The sequence below is a fragment of the Zootoca vivipara genome, chromosome 11, assembly GCF_963506605.1.
Source record: "Zootoca vivipara chromosome 11, rZooViv1.1, whole genome shotgun sequence".
Taxonomy (NCBI): domain Eukaryota; kingdom Metazoa; phylum Chordata; class Lepidosauria; order Squamata; family Lacertidae; genus Zootoca; species Zootoca vivipara.
This window is the reverse complement of record NC_083286.1, coordinates 51,162,482-51,187,500: the sequence shown is the minus strand read 5'-3', so window position 1 is coordinate 51,187,500 and position 25,019 is coordinate 51,162,482. Positions and strand designations below refer to the sequence as shown.

At 40.0% G+C, this 25,019-nt stretch overlaps 1 protein-coding gene across 14 annotated transcripts in view; it reads right to left on the bottom strand.

The window, feature by feature from the left end:
• The window catches only part of TCF4 (transcription factor 4), a 364,743-nt gene that overhangs the window by 132,049 nt on the left and 207,675 nt on the right, over positions 1-25,019 (bottom strand). For 12 of the 14 annotated variants that reach the window (XM_035100876.2, XM_035100880.2, XM_035100877.2 and 9 more), the window contains 2 exons: positions 16,541-16,670; positions 16,320-16,369 (listed from right to left, as the gene is read on the bottom strand). The exons of the other annotated variants lie outside the window; for them this stretch is intronic. In XM_035100876.2, coding sequence (XP_034956767.1) covers positions 16,320-16,369; positions 16,541-16,670 — 180 coding nt within the window. The remainder of the gene's footprint in view (positions 1-16,319; positions 16,370-16,540; positions 16,671-25,019) is intronic. 14 annotated transcript variants of the gene reach the window in all.

Sequence of the window (25,019 nt, the reverse complement as noted above, 5' to 3'; positions counted from 1 at the left end):
TTTTAGAAACCTGTTGCATGGAGAAGGTTAAAAATATTTGCTTTATTATTGGGAAAGGATAAATGGAGTGCTAATTTGAAGTGAGAATGTGGTAAAAGAAAGGTTAAACATGATTCTATCAAAGTCTTATGAGACGCACACTAATTATCAAACAAACTGTATTCGAAACCCAGTTCACATAACTTGCAAAGATTTTGGAATATACATTGTTCTTCTGACTTTGTTTTTTTGGTGGTGGGAGGGGATGTTACTAGTTTATTCTTTGCACAGACAACTTACTGCTGAATTAAATTCTTTCTAGCCATTTGAATGAAAACAATATTTTCATTCCAAGCTTGCTAATATTTTGATGGTGAGTGGCCACACCAGATTTGCTCATTTAAATGTACTTTGCAAGAAGCAGATTTAGAAAACAAGGCTGGGAATGCTGGGATGTGTGTGTGTGTGTGTGTGTGTGTGTGTGTGAGCGTTGCCTTTTAATATCCATCCCAGATGCATACTGAAAGAAAGACAATAAAGCAATGAAAAGAAAGCATCTGAAACAATTCATATGCAGGTTCTTATTGCAGCAAGCCTTCTCTTTCAGTGTACATTGCGGAAAAAGGCAATACTCTCTCCAAAGGTGAGTGCAGGAGGGTAATTAAATGGTCTGTGCAACAATGTTAACCTTTGTATAGCTCATGTTACATTTTAAAGGTCTCAAACATATTAGTAAAAAGCAAACAAATTACCCTTTCTGCTTGTTAAGATTTTTGGTTGCTTTTTCATTTTACAGCATATGTATCTGTGTAAAACGGGTGGGGTGGGTGGGGGTGCGCCCACCCAAATAAAAAAGAAGCAGAGGTTCTAATCACTTTAGACATAAAGTACAATCAGCTCCTCCCAGCTGCCTCATAAGGTGCTGAACCTGACTTGTATTCTTTTCTGCAAACCAGAAGAGAGAGAGGGGAAAAAAATTAGGTCCATTATAGCCACAAAAAATGGGACGGCAAGCTAGTGGCAACAATTGCATTTCCTGTGTGATTTCGTTCCTCCTTAAAATAAAATAAAAAACCATGCTGGTGCCAGAAGGCCCAATTTGTACATGCCAGTTCCAACAAGGGGTGGTATGCTGGGGAAAATCCTTCTACCCTGCTGTGATAATATAAACAAGGCTATTTTGATATACCCTTTCCTTTTTATAAGAATAGTACGTAATAATAATCATACAAGAAGGATGTCGGTTGGACCCTCTTCTGAACAGAGCTCTAAATGTGATGAGCTCAGAACTCTGAAATTGGGGGGGGGGATGAGAAAGTGAGTTTGTTAAATCAGGGGAGTAATGCAAAGTGCTGAAAGAGAAAGGATAATTGGGGGGGGGGGCAAGGACTGACAAACTCAAGTTTTAAAAGGCATGCATCTTTTCATTCCTTTTAATACCAATAACGGACCAGCCACATTAACACACAAATCTCCTTAAAAATAAACTTTTCTTTTATGTCGCTATTTCCTATGAAATCCTATGGACTGAATTCTCTTCATCAGAGAAATAATTTTTTTGAATAAACTGCTCTGACTAAAGGACAGGTAGTGCCCTTCCTTCGAGGTTTACTGTGCCGTAACCTGAGAGGCAACACTCAGTTTCTGTTAAGACCTGAAATGAATGTAAGGCTTTTAAAAGCTTAAACGTACACATTTGTGCATTCATTAGGCAGTGCTAAATCTAATTTGTTCTCTTTACTGTAGCAGGAAGCACATGTTTAAAGCAATCTGTTTCCTCATATGAATGCTTTCCTGTCTGTTGGGGGGGGGGCGCAACACACTTTACCCCAAGTAACCAAGAGGTGATCGTAAATATCCCTAAATAGCATTAAACAGATATGAAAGACATTAACACTTCCAGAATGCCAAAGTAGTATTTTTTATTTTTTATTTTTTAAAAAATCTAACAGATGCTTCTAGGTCAAAAAGTGAAATGTGTGTTTCTTGGGGGGGGAAGGGGGGCATTATCATCAGAATCATAGATGAACTGTGAGTGGAGAAATGAAGTGTCATGCAGAAAACAAAAGGACCCAGTTGAGAACTCCTACACGCCCTTGCCAGAGTGTGGGTTGCAAGGAAAGAGCCACATTTACATGTAACTTTGTTTAACAAATCAATATCCTTTGTAATCCACAAGGTGGCATTGGCAACAAATGACGGCTGCCTGTGTAGAATCTATTCTGGGGCTGCTGAACTTTCCTTGAAAAAGATCCGATCTCTGTGAAACGGAGTACGTACAAAAATCTAAGGGGACTTAAAAATTACCGGTGGGAAAGGAGTGGAAGCAAGTCAGCCAAAACCGGACATTAACCATGTACTCTTTAACATTACATTGTCACTTAAGTTGCAGACGTTCGTTGGGCAAACGGATTTCCCCGCCCCCAGAGAAACACTGAAATAATACGTGGTGTGGAAATCTGGTGTAACCGACAAGGTATTTCACCCCCTTTGAAACATCATCCCTATATCATCAGCAAGCTGTCCTGCTTAAAATTTGCCGGAAACCATTAAAAAGAAATAACGGCACAGGAATGACGCTGAGGAGAACAAGAAGCTTTTTGAACGCACCTAAAACATCTGTATAAAAAATCCTATTATCTACCAGGGAGTCATAACTGCAAAATAAATAATAAACCCTTTAAACTTTTTTAAAAAATAAAAAATAGAAGATATAAATTATCGCTTTCAATTGCCCAGATAGATCTTTGATTCTAGTTCTTGATAAAGCAAAGAAATGGGTGCAAAAGATGGTTTGCTACGGAGGCACGAGGCAAGCAAAGTGTGTCCTATGGCACTCAGGGAAGAGGGACATCAAACAGCCAATTAAAGAACAGCATTGATGCATTCCAATGGGAGAATTATTATGGCACATTCTGAGGGGAACCTCCAATAGTCCTACTATAACACATTTTAAAAGGTGTGAGAAACAGTTTGTCTTGCAAGGAAGAAACACATTTTTTTGCAAAAGGTTTCTGAGTGTTGTTCTTCATGCAGATGATTCTTTTGTTTTATCCCCTGGACTGGTGGAGAGTGTGTGTGTGTGTGCTTGCTGCTGTGTGACTTGAGCACATGAGATGCACCAGATCAGACCCCCAAATGGCTCTGACGAATGAATGGATGCACTCAGAGAACGTGCCTGGCATCATGGAATGGGGTCAGTGGTGTTGTGCACCCAAAATGCAGCATTCATTTGCTGGATTGACACAAGACTTCAATTTAGAAAGTTTACAAATTTGGATCGAAACACTCCAAAGAAGAAATCATTACATTTACATGTAAGTAAATGAAGAGAAGTGTTTTCTACAAAAACGCCAGCAGATCAGAAAGTAAATAAAGGTGACAAAACCCCTTTTAGCTTCTGATCCTTGATTTACACTTTATTATTTGGAAAGGCTTTTCTTATCCCTGAATGCCAGCGTTAACAGTGTTTTATAGATTGTAATTGTTTCACCGATTTTTTAATATGATTTATGCTGTATTTGAGGTGTTCTATTATGTTTCATCACACTGCTATTATTGGTCGATTGTAAGCCACTTTGGGATTCTTTTGAATGAAAAGTGGCATAGAAATAAAATAAATGAAATCAAATAACCAGTCATTAACGTCTTATTTCAGATTATGATTACAAATCAAAACCATGCATGGCTACAGGAACACCACACTGCCCTTTAGTTTTCAGTGGCTTGATGTGGCATTCCTAAGCAAAGGTTTATCTACAACTGCAACTTTAAAAAATAAAATAAAAAAATAAAAATAAATGAAATTCCAAACAAACCGGAATAGTTAGAAATAAACAGTAACCTAAAAAAGCTTTATAGATATAAAAAAAAATATCCAGAAGATATAACTGAAGACAAGGAGGTATAAAAACAGTATTTCTTAATAGCTTCTTCACTTGAGTTATGATGCCCCACACCAATCAACAATATGAAGATGCTAAAGTCTAGCAGGAATGTTTAAAACACAGTAAAAAGAATCTGGTGTTAGTGCTTACAGAAAGTAGTTATTTTTATATCTCTAAATCTCTTGTATTAGAAATCATCCCCTGAGGGTATAAGTTCAAAGAGAGGACTAAATGCCAAGTTCCCTTACACTCATGCAACCACAATGGGGATTCTATGGATGTCTCCCATGAGAGCAGAAAACGTCCTTGCTGTGTACATCTCACTTACAACTTCATTCTTGTCTGTACAGTTAAGGAAGTGCATTACTGTACAATACAATTTCCATTTTCCCCATTCGTACATTCGTTAAAAACTTCCCATTTCTTTTAATTGGTTGAGAACACTATATGTTGTTTCAACCGCAACACATAATTAAGAAGAAGAGAAAGAATCAACAGTATTAGATCTTTGCACAGGACCTGGTTCATTTATGGGCTAAAGTCTAGCCGTACAGAAAGTCTTGCATGAGCTTCGAGAAATTCCTTAACAGATGTTTAACATACATTATGCAGGATCGGGCCCCACAGTAACAACTGGAATATAATTTTAAAAAGCTAAAATGAGATTCTGTTCGGCACAAAGTGCAGTTTGACTTCACTTCAGGCTTCCTTGAAATAGACTCTCACAAGTATAACAATTCTCAAATCCTGTGCTCTCGTGAGACTGCAAGGAGGATTAAAAATCATCATTACTGCTCATATTCCGAGAAGCCCACTGTTAAGTAAGATGCAAAAAAATAAATTAATATTAGAAATATTTTAAACTTACGGCGGGCTTCCTTTAATGTAATAATTTCCCAATACATAAAAGTACTGGGAAATACACCATTTCAGTATAAGGAATGCAACAGAACTATATATTTGATGGTCAAAAACCTCTGCCTCTAAGAAATGCTGTCCCCTGCATTACCTATATTCCTCTGAAGAGGGAGTCTATGTTTAAGCAAAACTCAGAGCCCTAAGAGTGAAGCACCTATGCTAGTAGCTGCCGAGAAACAGGATGCAATGGTCACAACTGCTACTTCTAGGTCTAGCTATTTATTTTGAGCCTCACAAGTACAAGCTCATCATGCAACAAAACACACAATGTACTAGAGTCTCCTCTACAAATTGCTTCATTTTAAAGCGAAAGGTTCCTAACTTTTTAAAGAATACAAATCCACAGCGACAGCCTCCTTTCCACTTTTTCCATAGGGGTTATTTGTCGCTTATTTTGGTTTCCAGCAGCAGGGCATCTCTCAAAGCCAAGACTGTGTGAAGGAGACAGACACAGAGAGGGAGAAATTGGGAGACTGTATCTATAACACATGTCAACACTCACTGACTGCAATTCTGCAACCTGTTTTCTAGGAGCATGTTTGCCCCCATGATATAATCACACAGGTATATGACACAATGGCACATTGCATGTCTGATCTCAGCGTGTGCATGAGAATAAGCGGTGTCAGTTTTACAGCCTACATAGGCATATAGGAAGTTGCCTACGGAGTCAAACCACTGGTTTACCTAGCTTAGCACTGCCTGCACTGACTAGCAGCAGCTCTCCAGTGTTTTCAGGAAGGACTGTTTCTCTGCCCTACCCGGAGATGCCAGAGATTGAATGTGGGACTGTCTGCATACAAAGCAGGTGCTCTCCCACTGAGCCACGGCCCTTCCCCAATAGAAAGAATCAGGAGTCCACAGAACAGCCAAGGTAGTAAAAGGCAGCAATGGGCAAACAGTAGTTGACAAGTCCTGCAGCCTGTGACCCTGACTCACGAGAAGTCACATGCATGCAAGGAAAAGTACTGTGCATGCAGCAGCTGGGTCTGCCTTTGTCAGGATGTTTTTGTAGCTCAGAAGACAAGAAGCCACCGAGGAACAGAGCTTGCTTCTTCGGAAGGGTGGGAGAAGTTAGAGAGAAAGCATCTAAGAAAGCATGATTCTTTCATTCGCACATAAATTACTTCTTCAGATTGCGGCCTCTTGATTTTTTATAAGACTCCTAGGGACACAAGTTTTCATTTAAAGGAGCTGCTGTGAAGTTCAGGTCTGAAGGTTCCTATCTAAAAATGGGTGCATGGCCACAAAATTAATTGACACATTATTAATTGATCTGAACACAGGGAAACTACAAACTGCTCAACAACACACTGCCTTGGAACACTAACTCGCCACTCTTAAAAAGTTTTACCATCTCCAAAAGAGAGCAAAGCCACGAAACTAGTTAATACCCTCCCCCTCAGTTTCAGTTTTCTCGGAACAACTCTCACTTTTCTGCTTTCTCTCCTCTAAAGCTGAGTTTGTTTCTACTGGGTTAATATACTCCATCTTCAGACTGAACTTACACCTCTCCCATCTTTGCTTTTAATATCCCTCACTAACGAAACAGTAGGTCGCCTATGTTCTCATCTGTCACCACTACCTTTGCTGAAATTCCACCAAATCTATAATGGGATCTCAGCAGGACTGGCATTCACTGGTAGAACAAGCTGCCATTTTCAATTCAAGTTACCTCGGGGCCTCACTTGGTCAGTGGCAAATTGGTGCACAAAGCACATATCTAACTCCAGGGAAACCCCATCGTTCATGGCAACTGATGATAGCGTGCCTGCCAAAAAAAAAAAAGAGGGTATTGTGATCCGCCCCCCTTTGTGAGGTGGATTTAGCAGGGGTCATTGGGTAATATTCTTAGCTGCTGGCTTCATTAAGGACAGAGATGGGGAAATTCACAGGACATATCTGTGTGAACAGAAGACTACCTGGATCTGTTTCAATATGGTTTCAGGCCTGGTTTTGGTATAGTGGAGGACAACACTGTTGGTTCTCTGGGATCTCTTAGTGGTGTGCTTGATAGCATTGGCCATGATATCTTTCTGGGATCTGTATGCACAGTGCGCTGGTGGCTCCATTCCTACCCTGGAGAGATGACTCCAGGTGGTGGTGCCTCTGCTTGACCCCATGGCAATTATGCTGCAGGGTTTCAAGGGGGTTCTATCTTGTCCTCCATGCTTTAACATACACTTGAAACAGCCGAGTGAAATTGCCTTGAAGGAAGTATCATCAATAAGGTGATGGCACTCAGCAATACATTTCAATCAATCAATCAATCAATCAGGTGAGGAAGTGGAATTGCAGCAAACTGAAGATGAATCCTTACAAGATAGAGGTGCTATCGATGTCAAGGGTATGTGCATTCCTGCTCTTCTAGATGGGTTGACCTCTCATAAATGATCAGATTCAGAGTCTGGGAGTGTTCATAGCTTCAGCTTGGGTACCAGAGTGGCCTTAGTGGCACTGAGCATTTTCAAATAGCTTAGGCTGGTACACAAACACATGTGGGGCACTCCCTGGTCCTGAATGGGGTAACTGTGCCCCTGAAGGACCAGGTGCGCAGCTTGGAAGTCATTTTGGACTCACAGCTGTCCATGGAGGCACAGGTTAATTCTTTATCCAGGGCAGTTGTTTATCAGCTCCATCTGGTACGCAGGCTGAGACCCTACCTGCCCGTGGACTGTCTCGCCAGAGTGGTGCATGCTCTAGTTATCTCTCGCTTGGACTACTGCAATGCGCTCTACGTGGGGCTACCTTTGAAGGTGACCCTAAAACTACAATTAATCCAGAATGCGGCAGCTAGACTGGTGACTGGGAGCTGTTGGCAGCCTCCGAGACCACATAAGACCTGCACTGGCTCCCAGTACGTTTCTGAGCACAATTCAAAGTGTTGGTGTTGACCTTTGAAGCCCAAATGGCCTCGGTCCAGTATACCTGAAAGAGCGTCTCCACCTCCACCTTCTGGCGGTTCCCTCGCTGCAAGAAGCCAAGTTACAGGGAACCAGGCAGAGGGCCTTCTCGGTAGTGGCACCCGCCCTGTGGAACGCCCTCCCACCAGATGTCAAAAAGAAAAACAACTACCAGACTTTTAGAGGACATCTGAAGGCAACCCTATTTAGGGAAGCTTTTAATCTTTAAGAAATTAGTGTATTTTAATATTTCTGTTGGAAGCCGCCCAGAGTGGCTGGGGAAACCCAGCCAGATGGGCGGGGTATAAATAAATTATTATTATTATTATTATTATTATTATTATTATTATTATTATCCTGGACAGAGGTAGCTTGGCCACATTTTGCTAACCTCAAGACTGGATTACTGCAATGGGATGTTGCCTTATACTGAGCCAGCTCATCAAGTTCAACAGTGGCTCTCAAAGGTTTCAGGTAGGGAATCTTTCCTAGGGGATGAAACTGGGGCATTCTGCATGGAAAGCAAGATACTCAGCCACTGAACTACAGGTGTGGAGCCGGCTTTGAAGAGATACTGAAAACTGCAGTTAGTTCATAACAAAGCAGTTTGTCTTCTATCTAGAGAGGGGCAGCTGGAACATGGATGGTTTTCACCTACAAAATTATAAGCAAAATTGTAAGATGAGCTTTCTCTGAACATCTAACATTCTGAAAACAATTTTTGTTTGTATTACTTAAGCAATATGTTTCCTATGGTTTGAAGAGAGTCATCATCATTTTGTTGTTGACATCTGTCTGTCTCGAGAGACAATGGAGTATGCCTCCAGGGGAGAGGGCAAACCACTGTATTTGCAGCACTGAAGTGACCTCCTCCGGATACAAGCCTGGGCAGTGTGTATGGAGGTTCTGGACTGCCCAGATGACAAGACCTGCCTCTATGTGGTCCAAAGGAAAGGAAAGCTTTCAGAGAACAGAGGCCCTTACCCCTCCAGATCAGGTACTGGCTGCTAGAAGAAGAGGAAGGAGACTCAAAGACCTGTCAGGTAGGGACTAATATTTCAAAAATGATCAGAGTTTTCAAAAGGGAGAGCTACAAAGGTCAGTGCTTCCATGGTAAATATCCAAAAGCAAAACAGCAACAGCTGCCTTGGACTAGAATAATAAAATGCAATTAGAAGCCATGACATTTGAAAAACAGCAAGTTGGTTTTTTTATTATTATTATTATTATTAGACACATTTTGAAGTTTATCTCTACAAGCATGAAAACTGAAAGTTCGTTTTTAAAAAGAAAAGAATGTAAAGTACTGAAATTTTAAGGATTCTACGAAGAATCAATCAATAGAACAGGTGATGCTCACAAGAGTGAGAGAAATGTCTTGAACTTCTTGGTTCAGAGCTGCTTCTCTGCTTTCATTTTCCATCTCATCAGCATTTAACTTTTAAAGTTTACTCTCATCTCTTGAGGTACAGCAACTCCACCTCCTCCACAGTTGCAGCAGCCTCTTGAGGTAGAATAATGAAATGCATCCGACATGATTGGTATTTTTTTCTTTTCTTTAAGCACCTGGACTTCTTCCCTCTCTTATCCTATCAGTGGTACTTCCACTGATTTTAGTAGCTGATTTTTCTGCTTTCGCTTCAGCATTTTTAAAAAATTGGTTCAGGTGTTCAGATGTAAAACAAACCATGGTTTGGTGTGACACCTGAATACAGTCCAACACTCTACCCTTGAGTACTTCAGTGGTGATTTCCATCATCATGTTATATCTCGGACAAGCCAGTTTGCAAATTACACTCTCAGTGCAATCATGGGCCCATGGAGTAGAGCTGATTTTGAATGTGTGAACTAGATCTACAATTCTATTTTTTTAAGTAAGTTTTTATTGATTTTTCCATTAAACTTTTTACAACAACTTAATCTACAATTCTATGATCTCACTGTACTTCAGAGGCACTCTCAGTGCCTTGAAGCTCATTTTGGTGTCCAAGACTAAATTCCTACCTCTCCCACAAGTTGGTGTAGGAACAGTAACATGGCAACCACAAATATATGTGTGGCCCTTATGAAAGGACCTTCCTTGTAAACACACACACACACACACCAAACCCAGCTACAAACTATGGTAAGAAAACATGCACTGTATTATAAGCAATAAAACACAACTGCAATACCAAATATAAATAGAACCATTCCCACTTGGGTCTTGGGTAAATCAACTTTGGTGGTATAAACTCATTTACAGAAGTGAATCATGATGTTTGAATTTGGAACTACAGTAGTAAGATCGGTGCTCTTAGTCAATTAAGCCATCTCAGATGGTAAAACAAGATTTAATCTATTCCACTGATCAGTCCATTTTTATGCAGACATTTATGTGATCTAATGCAGATTCAGAATGCATACATATTCTGGGCCAAAAGTACATGATATAATTCCAGAAATGGCTGGCAGTGGAAAGAATGGCAACCACTCAGATGTGTGCATACATGTGCTTTCTTACTGCACATGTAGAGGATTAATTTTGCATACGGTATTTATATAGATACAGATATCAATGTGCCAGATGACAGAATTTGTGTGCTTGTTGCAATATGTGGCAAAGCCATCAAAGGGAACCCAGGGCAGGGGTGTGCAGGAAGGGATGACCTAGATTCTCAATAGTTCCCAGTGCCCACTGATATCAACGAGAAAATAATAAAGGGCTGAGATTTGAAAGACAGCTGAAAGAGGTGGCAGAACCAGTCTCTCCTCATGACACAAGGATCACTTGTATCGGGAAGAGTGTTTCCAAAATGCAGTGTGTCCTAATTATAACCTGCTCACTTTCTCCCATAGAAGTTAATGCTCCTCTATTATGAATAGAAAGAGGGCTCCAGTTGATTGCCAGGGAGGGGCAGCATGCTCCCTCCCCTAGAAATTGGAAAATGTAGACAGAGCCCTGCGGGATCAGTCCAAAGGCCTAGTCCTCTTGTCACATCTAGTCCTCTTGTCACAGTGGACAACCAGAGGCTTACAGAAGCAGAACAAAAGCATAGTAGTGTTCTCCCCACTAGAGTTCCCCAACAACTGGTGTCCTGAAGCAAACACCAAGGAAACAGCAGAGAGGATCACCTTCTCTTGGTTAAGTCCCTTTTGTTATTTTCTCGCATATAGGGTAACAGTTCTTATTCACCCCACCAGGAAAAGAATAGGAGCACTCAGGGACATTGATGATGGCAGTAAACTCTGATGCCAGCTACTACTGACAGGGAAACAGAGGGGCACATATGGAACGGGCCTAGACTTTTCCTTCCATGGATGGAAAAGCTGCTTCTGTCGACTCCCCAAACTTCCACAAAAGTGTGGGAGGTGAAAATGGAGGCTGGCGGGAATCATAAAAAAGTCAACCCCACTATCCACTAGTGTCCTTTAAGCATACCGGTAACTTGACTCCAGAAATTCTCCCACTTATGGGAGCAAAATGTTCACCCAACCCAGTCTGTATGGGTATGCAGAGTACACAAATAAATTACTATTTTATTGGTTTAATTTTCTTACATTTACATTTACTTTTTTCTATTATGGAATCCAAGGTGGTACACCTATCCAGGTACTGACCAGAATAAGGCATACTTAGTTTCAGCAAAGTTGTGGCCTCCTATACATTCAGACCACCCCTTTCTACCATTCAGGAACAAACATGAATTTCAAACCAACAGATAAACAGAGGGATATTCTTAAGGGATATTCTTTTCTGCTCTCCTATCTTAGAGGTTTTTCTTAATCTTCAACTTTACAGATCACTTGCTAAAAAGACAGGTGTATTCCAAAGTTGATTTCTTAAAGCTATTTACAGAAAGCCATGGGAAATGTCAGTAATTGTGGCAATGGCTATTGAAAACTGAGCAGATGTTACTTTTTTTCAAACTTTCTCAGCAATTATGAGGACTGGAATCTTGCTTTTAAATAGGTTAGTGAGCAAAAGGAAGTTTAAAATTAGCTCTGACAAAAGAAAGTTGAAATTTATTGTGCAATGTCATATTCCAGTTGGAACAGTGCTGGCTGGCTATTTTTGAGATAAAACAGTTCTCTGTATTTTAGATGACTAAAAATAGACGGGGATATCAATATTGTAATATTTTATGGAGAACAGAGGGGGGAAATAGAAACAATACTGTAATCCATTTCATTTTGTTCAGGTGATTATTTCCAACTGTTGCACGTTGCACCTGAAGGCTAAATTTCACAACGTTCAGTTACATTTTACTGTACAGAGTTTTACCTTCTGAGTGTTTCACACATTATGTTCCATGTTAGGATCTTGCTTTTGTTTGTTTGTTGGTATTATCCCGTTATTGAAATTCCATGACTTCATGCTCTAAATCTTTTAACATTAAGGGGTTTATTAATTAAAACACAGTTATGGTCTTCCATGCTGTTTAAATATAGCGATCTTATCTCTGCGCCTGGACAGTCTTTTCATATAAATACAATATAGCCAGATCACAAAGATCTCTATTAAATTTTCTGGGGCAGAAAATGAAAAAAAGACATTTGGGTGTGGAATGTGTGTGGGAAACTTCTGTACATGGTTAACTGTTCCAGATCAGCTCTCTGATTTCCACCCCTCCCTCTAAAAATTCAAATAAACTCAGTGCTTTGATGAAGCTAAAAACACACCTTTCATTCTAAATTTAGTCCCTGTTTAGGATAGATAAACAGTTGAAAAAGCTGCCAAGAATCGAGACACCCTGCCTGGTGAGTACTGCCAAAGTTTTCGTCTCTCTCTCTCTTTTTTTCCTTAGTTCAAAAGAAGCCTTTTATTACATCTAATAAACTCATCTGCAAGGGCACAAAATTCCAGAGTCCCCGTGTACATGGGTAAATGGCACAGAAAGAATATGATGCCTCTTGGTTGCACTAAGTGGATGTTACCTTTTTGAAATGTATGGTCTATGAATGGAGAGTAAAATTAATTCATTCTTTGGTTCACACATACACTTGGTAAACGTAAAAGCAAACACCAGCTAAGAATCAGCTCGGCTGAAAGTATATGCCCGACCAATCCACACATGTATTAAGGGCTTTTCCTTTCATGCTGAATAACGAAACTACTTTCCAAGTAAAGAGCAGTTTGGTCTATGTACCTTTGTTAACTCTGTAACTGTTTGTCACTTAACGCCCTGGTTTATACGTTACCTGAGCAGTGCACATGGCATGGCTAAGTCCCACGCTCCTGTCTTCTAAAATCTAATCTTCAAAGTGATGCACAGCTCAAATTAATGGGACTAGCATCATCAGGCTGCTGTGAGGGCTGCAGGTCTAGTTGATGAGACAGCCCCCCAAAAAAGAAAGGAGCAAAAAAACCTGAATGCTCTATGCAAAGTTTCTGCCTGAGGTTGTTTCAGAATGACTGCGTAATTCACATCCATAGAATGTGCTTAATGCGCTTCTTGGAGTTAATTGACAAAGGTCTCCTTCTCATGTAGGGAGGCAAGGCAGCATCTTTCCCATTATGTAATTCCCTCTAGCTGCAGGTAATTGGCTGGGAGGTGCAGATCATGTGGGAAAGAACCACATAATTACCTGTGCTTATATGGTCGCAAAATCCATACACAGCTCAAGCCCCTTGGGACCAATGCCATGAAAAAGCTGTGTGAAGGGAGCTAGGGACTAATTTACATGTATAGAAATGTAATAGCCCAAAACCAATGGCAAGCATGTTTTCAGTTATTAATGCTATTGCTAGTCGCCATTGTTCCATCTAAACAATTAAGCAATTCCTTCTCCATCCGGAGGTGGTGGAGGAGGAGGAGACAGTGAAACTGAGGCTTGGTTCGGACACTACATGTTGTGCATGGCAGGTGTGTAGGAAAGCAGTGGGGGGGGAACAAGTTCAGGAACCTATTTCCGAAAGCCCCAGTCTCCAGGCACGTCCACTCGTAAGAGCTTCTGGGGTGTGTGTCTCAGACTCATATCTGCAATTATTTCATAGCCACTAACATGCACGCCGTACACACACATTTTAAAAACTTGGATGAAGAAGAGCAACACTGGAGCCAACCTTGAGATCAGGCGATTCTTCCCGCAGCCCAGCATATCCACAAAGAATAACCCAGACTACTGATGATCCAGGGATTATCTTTATCTTTGCCCATAGTGACAAAGTACTGAAATGATCATGCAGATGCAGGAAGGAGCTAGCTGCTTAACACCGAGTCAAGCCAGTGGTCTTACTTCTGACAGGTCCCCCCCCCCACCAAAAAAAGACAAAGAGCTTAGTACCTTTCCAGAAAATGTTTGTTTGTTTGTTTGTCTTACTCTCTCTCTGTCGCTTCTCTTTCTCTATATAGCCATGGAAATTTGTCATAGACATCTGTGCATTAACACAACTCCTGAAGCCCTTTATAGACAATTGTATGAATATTCAGTGACAGTTTAATACCCATATTTTAATAGAAAGAGAATAACATTTTCATTCTATCAGCTAAGTACAATATAATCTGTTTAGTCAATTTATAAATGAGTACTGTTTATCCAACGTAACAGCATCATCTACTATAATGTGATAAGATGCATTATTAAAAAAATATTTTGCCCTTTAATAGAGTATAGTACGATTTTGAAAACCTTATCATTTTAACTACTGATAAAAAAAATCACAACATATTTTGATCATGAAGGTGATTAGCTGTTTGTTCAAACATGTTAAGGAACAATTATTAGACACACACACACACAGAGAGAGAGAGAGAGAGAGAGAGAGAGAGAGAGAGAGTTCTTGATAACTTGATATATCTCAAAATAATAGCATCCGGTAATTTGAATTTCAAGGAAATCATTTGTAGCAAAATTGTTTTTCTCTCTTGTTTTTCTCTTTCAAACAATAAGGTTTCAGTGCGTGCAAGAAACAAGATGAACTACGGAATCCAAACTTTGTAACTCAAAGAACAAATTTTGCTAGGAATTAAGGAATCCTAATTGGTTAATTTAAAAAAGAACTTGTTCCGTTCTTTTTGGTTCAAAGAAACAGCCAAATGCCTGAAATGTCTGAAAGGGAAATAACAACAACAGAGTTCTAACCCTTAAATGGAAATGGCAACCAATCTGTTTTTACATAATCACAGCAGTCCTCTTTCTTTACAGTTGTAGCCATTTCACTGCCCTGCATGCGTTTAGCTTCCTAAATGGAAATATGTCCCAGTCAAACAGGTTCTACACAGTAAGTGTACAGATATGGGAGAAAATGAGCATTAGAAATACAGGGGCACATGATTTTTCTATCAGAATTTATCTGAAAAAAGAGGAATCTTTCTGTACGTATTTTTAAATGAAGAAAATGCGGCACTACATTCTATTAAAATTTAAGCATTCTAGACATATACAAATTACACACACAAAAAGGTGTATAAAGTTCTACTCCAGAATGCTTAAAAGGTATATTCGGCCACATTTTGTACTGGCCTGATTCAAAATGTGAGAAGCAGCAATATGTATTTCTCATAAAAGCTATTAGAAGCTAAAGTTTCAAGTAAAGATGCCATTTACTAAAAACACCATGGTTTCTTTAAAAAAACAAAGCAAGAAACATTTATGATCACATTAGTAAGTGCTATGCCAAATGTAGGATTTCTCTGATGTTGGTGAATGTTCGATTGCACTCCCTTGTAACCCCCCCCCCCACTCCCACAATACACATCTCCACAATACAACTACTACAATTGGCAAAGTCAAATATTTTTAATTCTTAGATCTAAAGTATTTGTTGCTCTCCTGCACTACAGTGCGTTGTTGTTACTTATCTACAAATTCATCAATATGGTAGCTGCTTTAAAACAGATCATACTGGTGTTTTTTTTTACACATCAGCATTTTTTATTATTAAAAGAACTCACAAAATCCATGAGCCAATTATTTCCTGCATGAATGCAAGGGCATTATAATATGAAAAAATATATCTAGCGTTTATTGCAAACACAGTCTAAATATATGCAGGTAGTTCATTACACACACACACACACACACACACACAGTCTCACACCTAAAAAGAAGGGGGGGGGGACAACGACAATCAGGGTATTAAATGTGACTTCATTTATTACCATAGCCCATAATTCCTTTGGTAACACCTGGAGTCAACTGGTTTGACACCTGGAAATCACAGACACTGAGACAGCTATTTGTGCAGGTATGCTCACAGTCCTAATTCAAAAACTTCAGTGGGAAATGAAGACGTCCTCCTTCTATTCTGGGCTGAGACCCATGTAAATGTTTCATAAATCCCTCTCCACAAATCTCTTTTAACATGCAAATCCATAAATCATCATAATACTGACAAAGAAGTTAACCCGCACGTGAAGCTAATACGTATTCTATCTTGAACCACATACTGGTAAGACTACCCAAACTAGAGGCACTTTTTCAGAGTTCTATTTATATACATTAGAAAAAAATGCAACAACACCCACCAAACTTTTTATTCCCACAGGTCAGAATTTTATAGACTTCTCTGTTTTGTCTGCCGGCATGATGATGAAGAAAACAAAAACAAAAAACCCCCGCTTAGGGTAAGAATCGGTTTCATTTGAAAACATGTTAATCAAAGGAACCAGTGGAACCGCAAATGGTAAGACAGACAAGGAGTACTTACTGAAGATGGTAAACCTGGAGGAACCTTTCGAACTTTCTTTGTTTGTACTTCTGAAAGAAGAAGACAAGTGTGGCTGTAAGATGCATGTTCGCAGGCTCACACCCTCCAGTCTAAGATTCAGCACTGAGCTAGCATTTATTATTAATTACTTGCAAGACAGAAGTTCAGTGTAAGTTTCCTTTTAGAAATGTGGAGAAAGGAAGTGGCACAAAGTAACTCACCCACAGAGGTACTGTGCAGAGGCCTTCTTCGCGGATTATTGCTAGAATACTGATAGTACTGAGAGCCAGGTTTGGTGGGTGAGAGAGCGCCTGGGTTGCCCATGTCCATGTCACCTCCGAGGAGACTTTGCTAAAAGATTTTTGAAAAATAAGTATTGTTATATCTAACTTCTCCCTTGCTCGCCTTTCTATGCTGATTCAAATAATACACACACACACTTTTTTTTAAGTAAAAAAAAAAAGGTCTGTGACTGGCAAAATGGAATACTAACGCAAAAAATACTTTTCAGATACGACAAAATTAGTTCTGATGCAAGTGATTTCTTTTCAGCGGAATACGTATTCTGGTGGTCAAGCAAATGCTTTGGAATTTTACAATAGCCTTCCACTGCTATTGCTGAAAAGAAATAACAGTTGAACATATGAACTCTTTTGGAGCTACATCAAGTAAAGATTCCCCCCCCCAACCTGTTTTGTTTTAAACTTACAGGGCGAACAAAATATATTGTGTTCATCGGTATTTTAAAAATCACCCTGTTGCTACAAAATCATTTCGTCATACAAGAGTAGGTATTTTACCTAATAATGGGGGGGAAATGCATGTGTTAAATATAACTAAATAGGAAACACAGCAAATACTTAAAAATACAATATAAAATGTGTTAATCAGGTTAAGCTGTGATGTGAAAATAATAGTATACAATGCAAAAATGAACTAGTGTTTTGCTAAATTGCTAAGGGGTGGGAGAGACTGACTCTTAAAGCAAGTGGATAGAAGACGTTGCAGCGAAGTACTTCGACAGCATCTATTTTATTAAGTAAGACAGTGAACATCCACAAATATGAAATGTACTTATGAATGGACAATAGCTATTGCTAAACCAGAGGAAATGATATCTCAGTGCAATAACAAGGAAAAAGCAAAGACTGACATTTTCTAAAAATTCTATTTGCTATAACTACATCGAAACTTACCCATAATATATAAATCCCCTGATTATACTCTGCAGTGAACACATTGTTCTTTTAATTTTTTTCTGGTATGCAATAAAACAGGTGCAGATACTACCATTTATTTTATATGATGAAGAAATTTTCCATTTAATAAAGAAATTTTAAAATTAAGTACCAAAAATCTAACTTTATCGTTACTTGTAATCAACTTTTACTGACTGAACTAATTACTGTACTTGATAAAGTACAGAATGTGTTTTCCCTAATCTAAATTCTAATCACCATGTCACTCACAACAGACTTAGTAATGCTTCACTAACACACCATTCACATGCAAAACACCCTAAATAGGCCAATTATGACTCTGCCCCTGTTCCCTGGTTAACCCGCTGAGAACTGAAAAATTTCACAAGGCAGTCACCAACTAAAACAAAGGCTCCTTGTTTTAAATTAAGACAGTCTTTTTGATTCTTAAATAGCTCAACAAAGTGCCATGTCTTCGTCTGAAAGCAGTTGGTCAAATATGACCCATGAGCTGGAAAATACTTTGTAAAATAAAAATAAAATCCAAAGATAACTTTTTCTTCTTCTTCGTTTCTTTTCCTAGATGTGCAACTGGTAAATCACTACTTTCATAATTTTATGTGGTAGTGTTCAGTTTCTAACTTATTGCAAAAGGGAGATTTTTTAAAAAACAAACAAACAAACAACCCACACATTACTCTGAAAATTGCAGAGCATTAAAATCACAAATTGTTTGGTATATAATTAACACCTGACAAGCATATTTCCCTGTTGACCACTTTCTTTGCCTTTGACCCCCCCCAAAGGGGGGTGTTCTGAATATGTTGCACACTGTTAAAAATAAATATAGCAAACTTTCCCCCACCAAAGTTTTAAATCTTTCATAAGAATCCTGGGAGAGGAAGCTGATTTCCCAAGTCCAGAGTTCAAGCCAGAATCAAGGACTAAGTATTACCAACCTCTTACTAATACATATTTTATAAAAGGCATGGAATTCTGATACAAAATCAGACGTATTACATTTGAGTATGGGGCACCTACTAGAATGAGCTACATATCTTAGCAGTCAGATATAAGCAACAATCAAACTGATAGAATATATATAAAATTAACCAATTATCTCCCAATATATTCACAGTATCATGTTTCCTATCAGGCTGTTTGTTTCTTGTCTCTGTACCTCAACACTAAGTTTTAATGTAACTAGGAACAAGTCGGAAATAATTGGAAACCAAAAGTGTACAAATCCACTATTTGAATTGGTTTAGTTGGAACTGTCGCTATTCTTTACCTTTAGCACAGTCCACAACTTCAGTGTTGAGATAGCTCAGTCGGTAGAGCATGAGGCTTTTAACCCCAGGGTTGTGGGTTCGAGTCCCATGTTGGGCAAAAGATTCCTGTATTGCAGGGGGTTGGCCTACATGACCCTCGTGCCCTCTTTCAACTCTACGATTCTAAGGGCAAAGCATTTCAGTTTTCAAAATTACCCTGTTTCCCCGAAAATAAGACATACCCATAAAATAAGCCGTAGCAGGATTTCTAAGCATTTTCACAATCTAAGCCATACCCTGAAAATAAGACACAGTGATAGGCGCAGTTCTGGAGGGCGTCAAGGAAGAGGCGAGGCTAGACACGTAATTAAAAAATAGGACACCCCCTGAAAATAAGCCATAGTGTGTCTTCTTGAGGAAAAATAAATATAAGACAGTGTCTTATTTTCGGGAAAACACGGTACAAGGCATGCTGGAATTGTGAAGATGGAAATAGGGAAGCCCGTCACAAATTATGGGCCTGTGATATTTCCAGAAAAAACACTGCCACTAAGATAATCAGAAGTGCACTTCAAAGAAGGTAAAAGGTAAAGGACCCCTGGATGCTTAAGTCCAGTCAAAAGCAACTATGGGGTGCGGCACTCATCTTGCTACAGGCTGAGAGAGCCAGCGTTTGTCCACAGACAGTTTTCCGGGTCATGTGGCCAGCATGACTAAACCACTTCTGCCGCAACGAAATACTGCAACGGAAACCAGAGCACACGGAAACGCCGTTTACCTTCCCGTCGCAGCAGTACCTATTTATCTACTTGAACTGGTGTGCTTTTGAACTGCTAGGTTGGCAGGAGCTGGGACAGAGAAACGGGCGCTCACCCCATCGTGGGGATTCGAACCGCCAACCTTCTGATCAGCAATCCCAAGAGGCGCAGTGGTTTAGACCACAGCACCACCCGCGTTCCTTTTACTTCAAAGTAAGCCCCGGTGATGTAGAGTGAGACTAGAACTGCAGGATTGTTAGGACTGTAGCTTCAAACAAGATGATGCAGTAGTCTAAAAAACACTTTGAAATGTGTACAAAAAGCAACAAACGTGCATTTTACAATATGTGAATATACATTAATCAGGCATCCTATCAATTGCACCAAGTAAATGCCTACCACAAAACACTGCTGGCTCTCCCCTCCAGCTTGTCACATAAGCGCCTCTAATTTTGCCTTTATTTAAGCCTTTGTTTTTCATTGGAACAGCTAAGTCATTCTTCTGAGGCAACAAAACATCCTTTTACGTGCTCTTATGGGGGCTTCTCTAAGTACTCCACTGGGGAGAACCAAGATAAATATATATCTACTCATTCTGAGATACTTGTAAATAGAACAACAGGCATTTACTATTGTTCAGCCAGTGCTAACATCTTGTAGTTGAGGAAAGGGAAGACTGGGAAATCATGAGACCACCAAGTAACATTTGGACTTTCTGAACCTAAAAAAGTGAATAAAACATAGTTAATAAATCTACTACTGTAGATTTATTCGGAAGTGAACCTTTTGAGCTGCCCATTTTCTCTCTTGTACTCTGATAAGGCTGTAAGGGTTGCATGTACTATCATTTCAAGGATATCACTGTGTATCACCAGCATGCAGTCAAGATAAAGAAAATGTTACAAAACCTAACAGAAATAGGCTTAGATGTATCCAAGAAATTTTATCTCCCCGCCACTTGAATGCCAGAACCCCCTATCACAAATTGCTTTTGAAACCCTGTACACATTTGCATATGCAGTGAATATTTAAGAAAATCTAAAAACTCCCTTGAACATGCAAAACTAGTTGTGCAGTTCCTTGGGTCCAGGTCGGAGAGGGGTGGGGGCAGAAATCTTTATTAAAAAATAGTGCCACGATCCAAAACAAAAACCAGTCTTACACATAAAGGTAAAGGCACCCCAGACCGTTAGGTCCAGTCATGGACGACTCTGGGGTTGCGGCGCTCATCTCGCTTTACTGGCCGAGGGAGCCGGCGTACAGCTTCCGGGTCATGTGGCCAGCATGACAAAGCCGCTTCTGGCGAAACCAGAGCAGCATACGGAAACACCGTTTACCTTCCCGCCGGAGTGGAACCTATTCATCTACTTGAAGTTTGACGTGCTTTCGAACTGCTAGGTGGGCAGGAGCTGGGACCGAGCAACGGGAGCTGGGACCGAGCAACGGGAGCTCCCATTATTGCATTGCCACCCTCCGGACCTCTATTGGATGAGGCACACACACTAAGAAGGGCCTCAGATTACATTTCTCTTTCAAATGTTTTAAATTAATCTAAATGGCTTTTTGAGGACTTTTAAATTCAAAAGGTGAAATTGGAAATCTCTTTAGAAATGTAAAGAGAAACTAGATCTTGAGCTGCCTTTCTGCTATTGGAAAGGGCTCATTCCCTTTTCAGAGGGAACAGCACCTCTCATGCTGTTACAGAGGGTCCCTCAATCTCCCAGAGCCTATATTCAGGAGGGACAAGAGGGAGGGAGAATTAGCAAGAATCACCTCCCCTGTGTTCTGCCAGTGCCAGCGATAGGTGTCTTGTGAGCAGAATTCATTTCATGGGCTCTTTGGTTCCAAGCGATTGCTTTGGTCATCTTGAAGCAGTTACCACCATTTGCAATCAATGCAGAAAGAAATAATCTCAAATTATCCTCATTCTCTTTCTTTCTTTATTGATGCACGCCAGTGTGTGTGGCATACAAGAGAGCAGATCTCTGCCTCAACACTACTAGGCACTGCAGAAGGACCCCTACAAGAACATGGCTAAGCTTCCAGGTCCTCTTTGTAAAAGACAAGAAGAAGGTAACATGAAGAATTGTACCTAAGGCAATTGGTCAATACTATAGCCTCATCTGTTTACTACAGGTGCTACATATCCAATCATTATGATACCTGTGTGTGTGTTAGTGATGGTCTCTATAATCCTCTACAGCTTACAACAAACACAAATGACACACTCACTTTCCCAAGTAAGAGTTCCACATTCGGGTCAAAGCACATTCCGCAGCAGGAAACTCGATCTCAACAAGAGACCCCCAACGCCAAATTCATTCCAAAATCCTCTTTGTAAAGCTGGGGGTGCACTGAATGCAAATTGTGTCTTTCATGTATGAATCTCTCTTCCCCCACCCCCACCCCCTTTCCTTCAACTTTGGTTGTTTTTGTCATATGTGCACATGATACCTTTTCATTAAAAAAATGCACTAGTAACCGAATCCTAGCTGAGAAAAGAAACCATGAATTAAGGCGGAGATTACATTTATTTGTTTGCTTAAAAAAAAAGATTAATTATCAAAGCACTTTAAAAGGGGGAGGGGATTTACTCTCATATATTATGAAACTTTCCCCCACCAATGAAAATGATTGTTTTCAGCTAGGTAACTGCTGCACTTTAATTTTACATACACAGGCAGGCACAAACACACATACAGTATAGGTTTTTAAACCTGAGTGGAAAATATATTTTCCACCTCCAAAACTATTATGTTTAAGCTTAATTACGGATATGACTAAGATTAAAATGGGATGAGTGGTGGCTTTCTGAATGAATAATTAATTAACGAGAAAGGTAAATGACCTTGAATGGTACAATCTGTTAAAAGAAATTTTATTTTATTTTATTTTATTTAAAAGCAGGATAGGGAAAACGTTTCTGTGGAAAGTCCCTTTAGCTGGAATTCCCAAAACTCACTCCCTCTCTCTTTCTCACCCCCCTACCCCCACTTTTTCCTCTGTCAATTCTATTAAATTGTGATCAGATATCAAACACTATTTCATGGGGGTGTAGAACAGAAGAGGAGGGGGGAATGAGTCTTAGATGAAACCAGATTACGCTCTTTTTCTGAACACTTGCCAAATGTTTGTAAGTTGAATACATGTTTGGGCATTCTTGCACTCAAACAGCTGCAGTTCTACACTGCCATCACAAACCTATGTGATCTATAGTGACTCTGGGACATATGTTCCTCTCTTCTTATGCAGGGAAGAAAGGAGAATGGCCTTGGGGCTTAAAGGGGAGGGGAGGACTTGATGGCAGTGAAAGGTGGATGCCTTCTAGATTTCTCCCGTGCAGAGTCACTGCCATAAGGGCCTGGGCTACCCGTTTGCTATCCTGTTCCTACATGGCACAGAGGGTTGCAGGAGACAGCCTGGAAGCGTAGGTTTTGACAAGCAGCTTTTTTAAAAGCACAGTCAAAAGCATCATTCATTTATTTTATTTTTCTTGGATGGGGAACTGTTCACAACACAGCAAGGAGTGAATGCAGTAATGCTAACTTGCCTATCACATCTTATTGCTTGTGGACATTGGGAGGCATGGCAAGTGAGTGGACCAGTCTAGCTTTTAGCAACACTTTTCTCTTTTCTCCTGCAAAGAATTCATGGGGGGAAAGGAAAGTGGCACCCTATCTACTCTACTACACAAATACTCCAGTATGTGTCATTTATGAGTGGTGTACAGATCTCTTCCTCCCATAGAATCTTACATGGAACCCCAGAATGCATATCAAACCCGTTGTGACAAACCGCATGATCCTAACCGTGCTAACTCAAAAACAATATATATAGCGGAGGCTTACTATCAGATAAACAGATCTAGGGTTATAGTCTAAAAATAGACTATAGATTTGTCATACGATGGTTCTGTCAATGTCACGTGCATCAAGTAGCATCACCTCCAAAGTCCAAGCAACAGAAAAAGCTTACAAAATAAGCAATTTAGACTCCCAGTTATGGTGCACCTATGCTACAGCACAAACTCTTCTGTAAACTAAGGGGCAGGAATAGCTAGTTTGCATGACTATGGGACCATGGGTGTAGCCGCATTCCCTGTTCTCCTCTAGGTTGCCCTACACACGAGTAACCTGTGCAAATAAACTTTGTGATTATTTCACACTAACTTAAGAAAGCCCTTCCAATTCTCCTATGCAGCACCTTTGATAAGACAAACTTTCCAAACTGGCTCTATGGGTTGGGAGTTGAAGGCATGGGTACTAGTGTGGTTCTACTTGTACTAGTGTGGTTCTACCCATAGAACCAGTTCCAGGATGAGGACTTCCAGCTTGGTGCCTTGGCACTTAGACTGTGGGGTCCTGTAGATCTATCTTGTCTCCTATGCAAAATAACATCATCATCATCATCATCATCATCATCATCATCAAAAAAGAATTTGGGGGATGGTGATGCTGGTGACACCCAGTTCTGTCTCTCTTTCCAGGTGCTTAATTTGTGCCTGAAAGAGATTGTGGGCAGCATGAGGACCAATAAACTGAAACTGAATCTCAACAAGAGATTCTGGGGGTCCAGAAGTTAGGGGAGTGTCTTATTCTGCACAGGACTGCATTCCCTCTGAAGGAGAAGGTGCACATGATGGGTGCACCCCTTGATTTCAGCTTCAGTGCAGGCCTAACTGGCCACAAGTGATGATATCCATCTACATCTGTTTTACTAGCTACGACCATCCTTACATAGGGATAGTCTAGCCACAATGATCAAAGTCCTCCAGGTTAAGATTACTCACTGTAATGCACTCTGGGGCTGCCCTCGATGAAGGGTTCTAGGTTGCAGCTATTGCAAAACGCAGCCACAAAGTCACTGACAAGTATGGTTGGATGAGACAGCCTAACATCGGTTCTTCAAGATCTGTACTGGCTGCCTGTTTGTTATCGAGCCCAATGTAAAAATCTGTAAATTGTTTGGAAACTTGCTAAAGCAGCATCTTCTACTATACTCTCCTGCCCATATAAAGCATCTCCTTTTAGCTATGCCATCATCAAAGGAGGCCAAGGCAGCTGGAAGTTCTAATAGGGCCTTCTCAGTGGTGGCAATTCAATTTTGGAACACTCTTCCCCCAGCCTATCACCAACACTTGCTAGTTTTCAACATTAATTACAAACATTTCCTTTATATAAGTGGCATGTTTGCTTCTGCAATATTTTTATTTGGTTTTATGTTAGTGACCTATCCTGAGATTGCATTGTGATTAATTCCACAAGCAAACATGTAGAGATGTCAAGCTCTGCTCTCAAATACCCATAACTTAATATACATGTATGCATACACACACACACACACACACACACACACACATGTCTTTCTTACAAAACAATGCAATGCATCTGACACCACATCACTGAAACAAGTAAACAAAAAAATTGAAAGAACATACAATCATATAGTACCCATAAAATCCACAGAAATTAG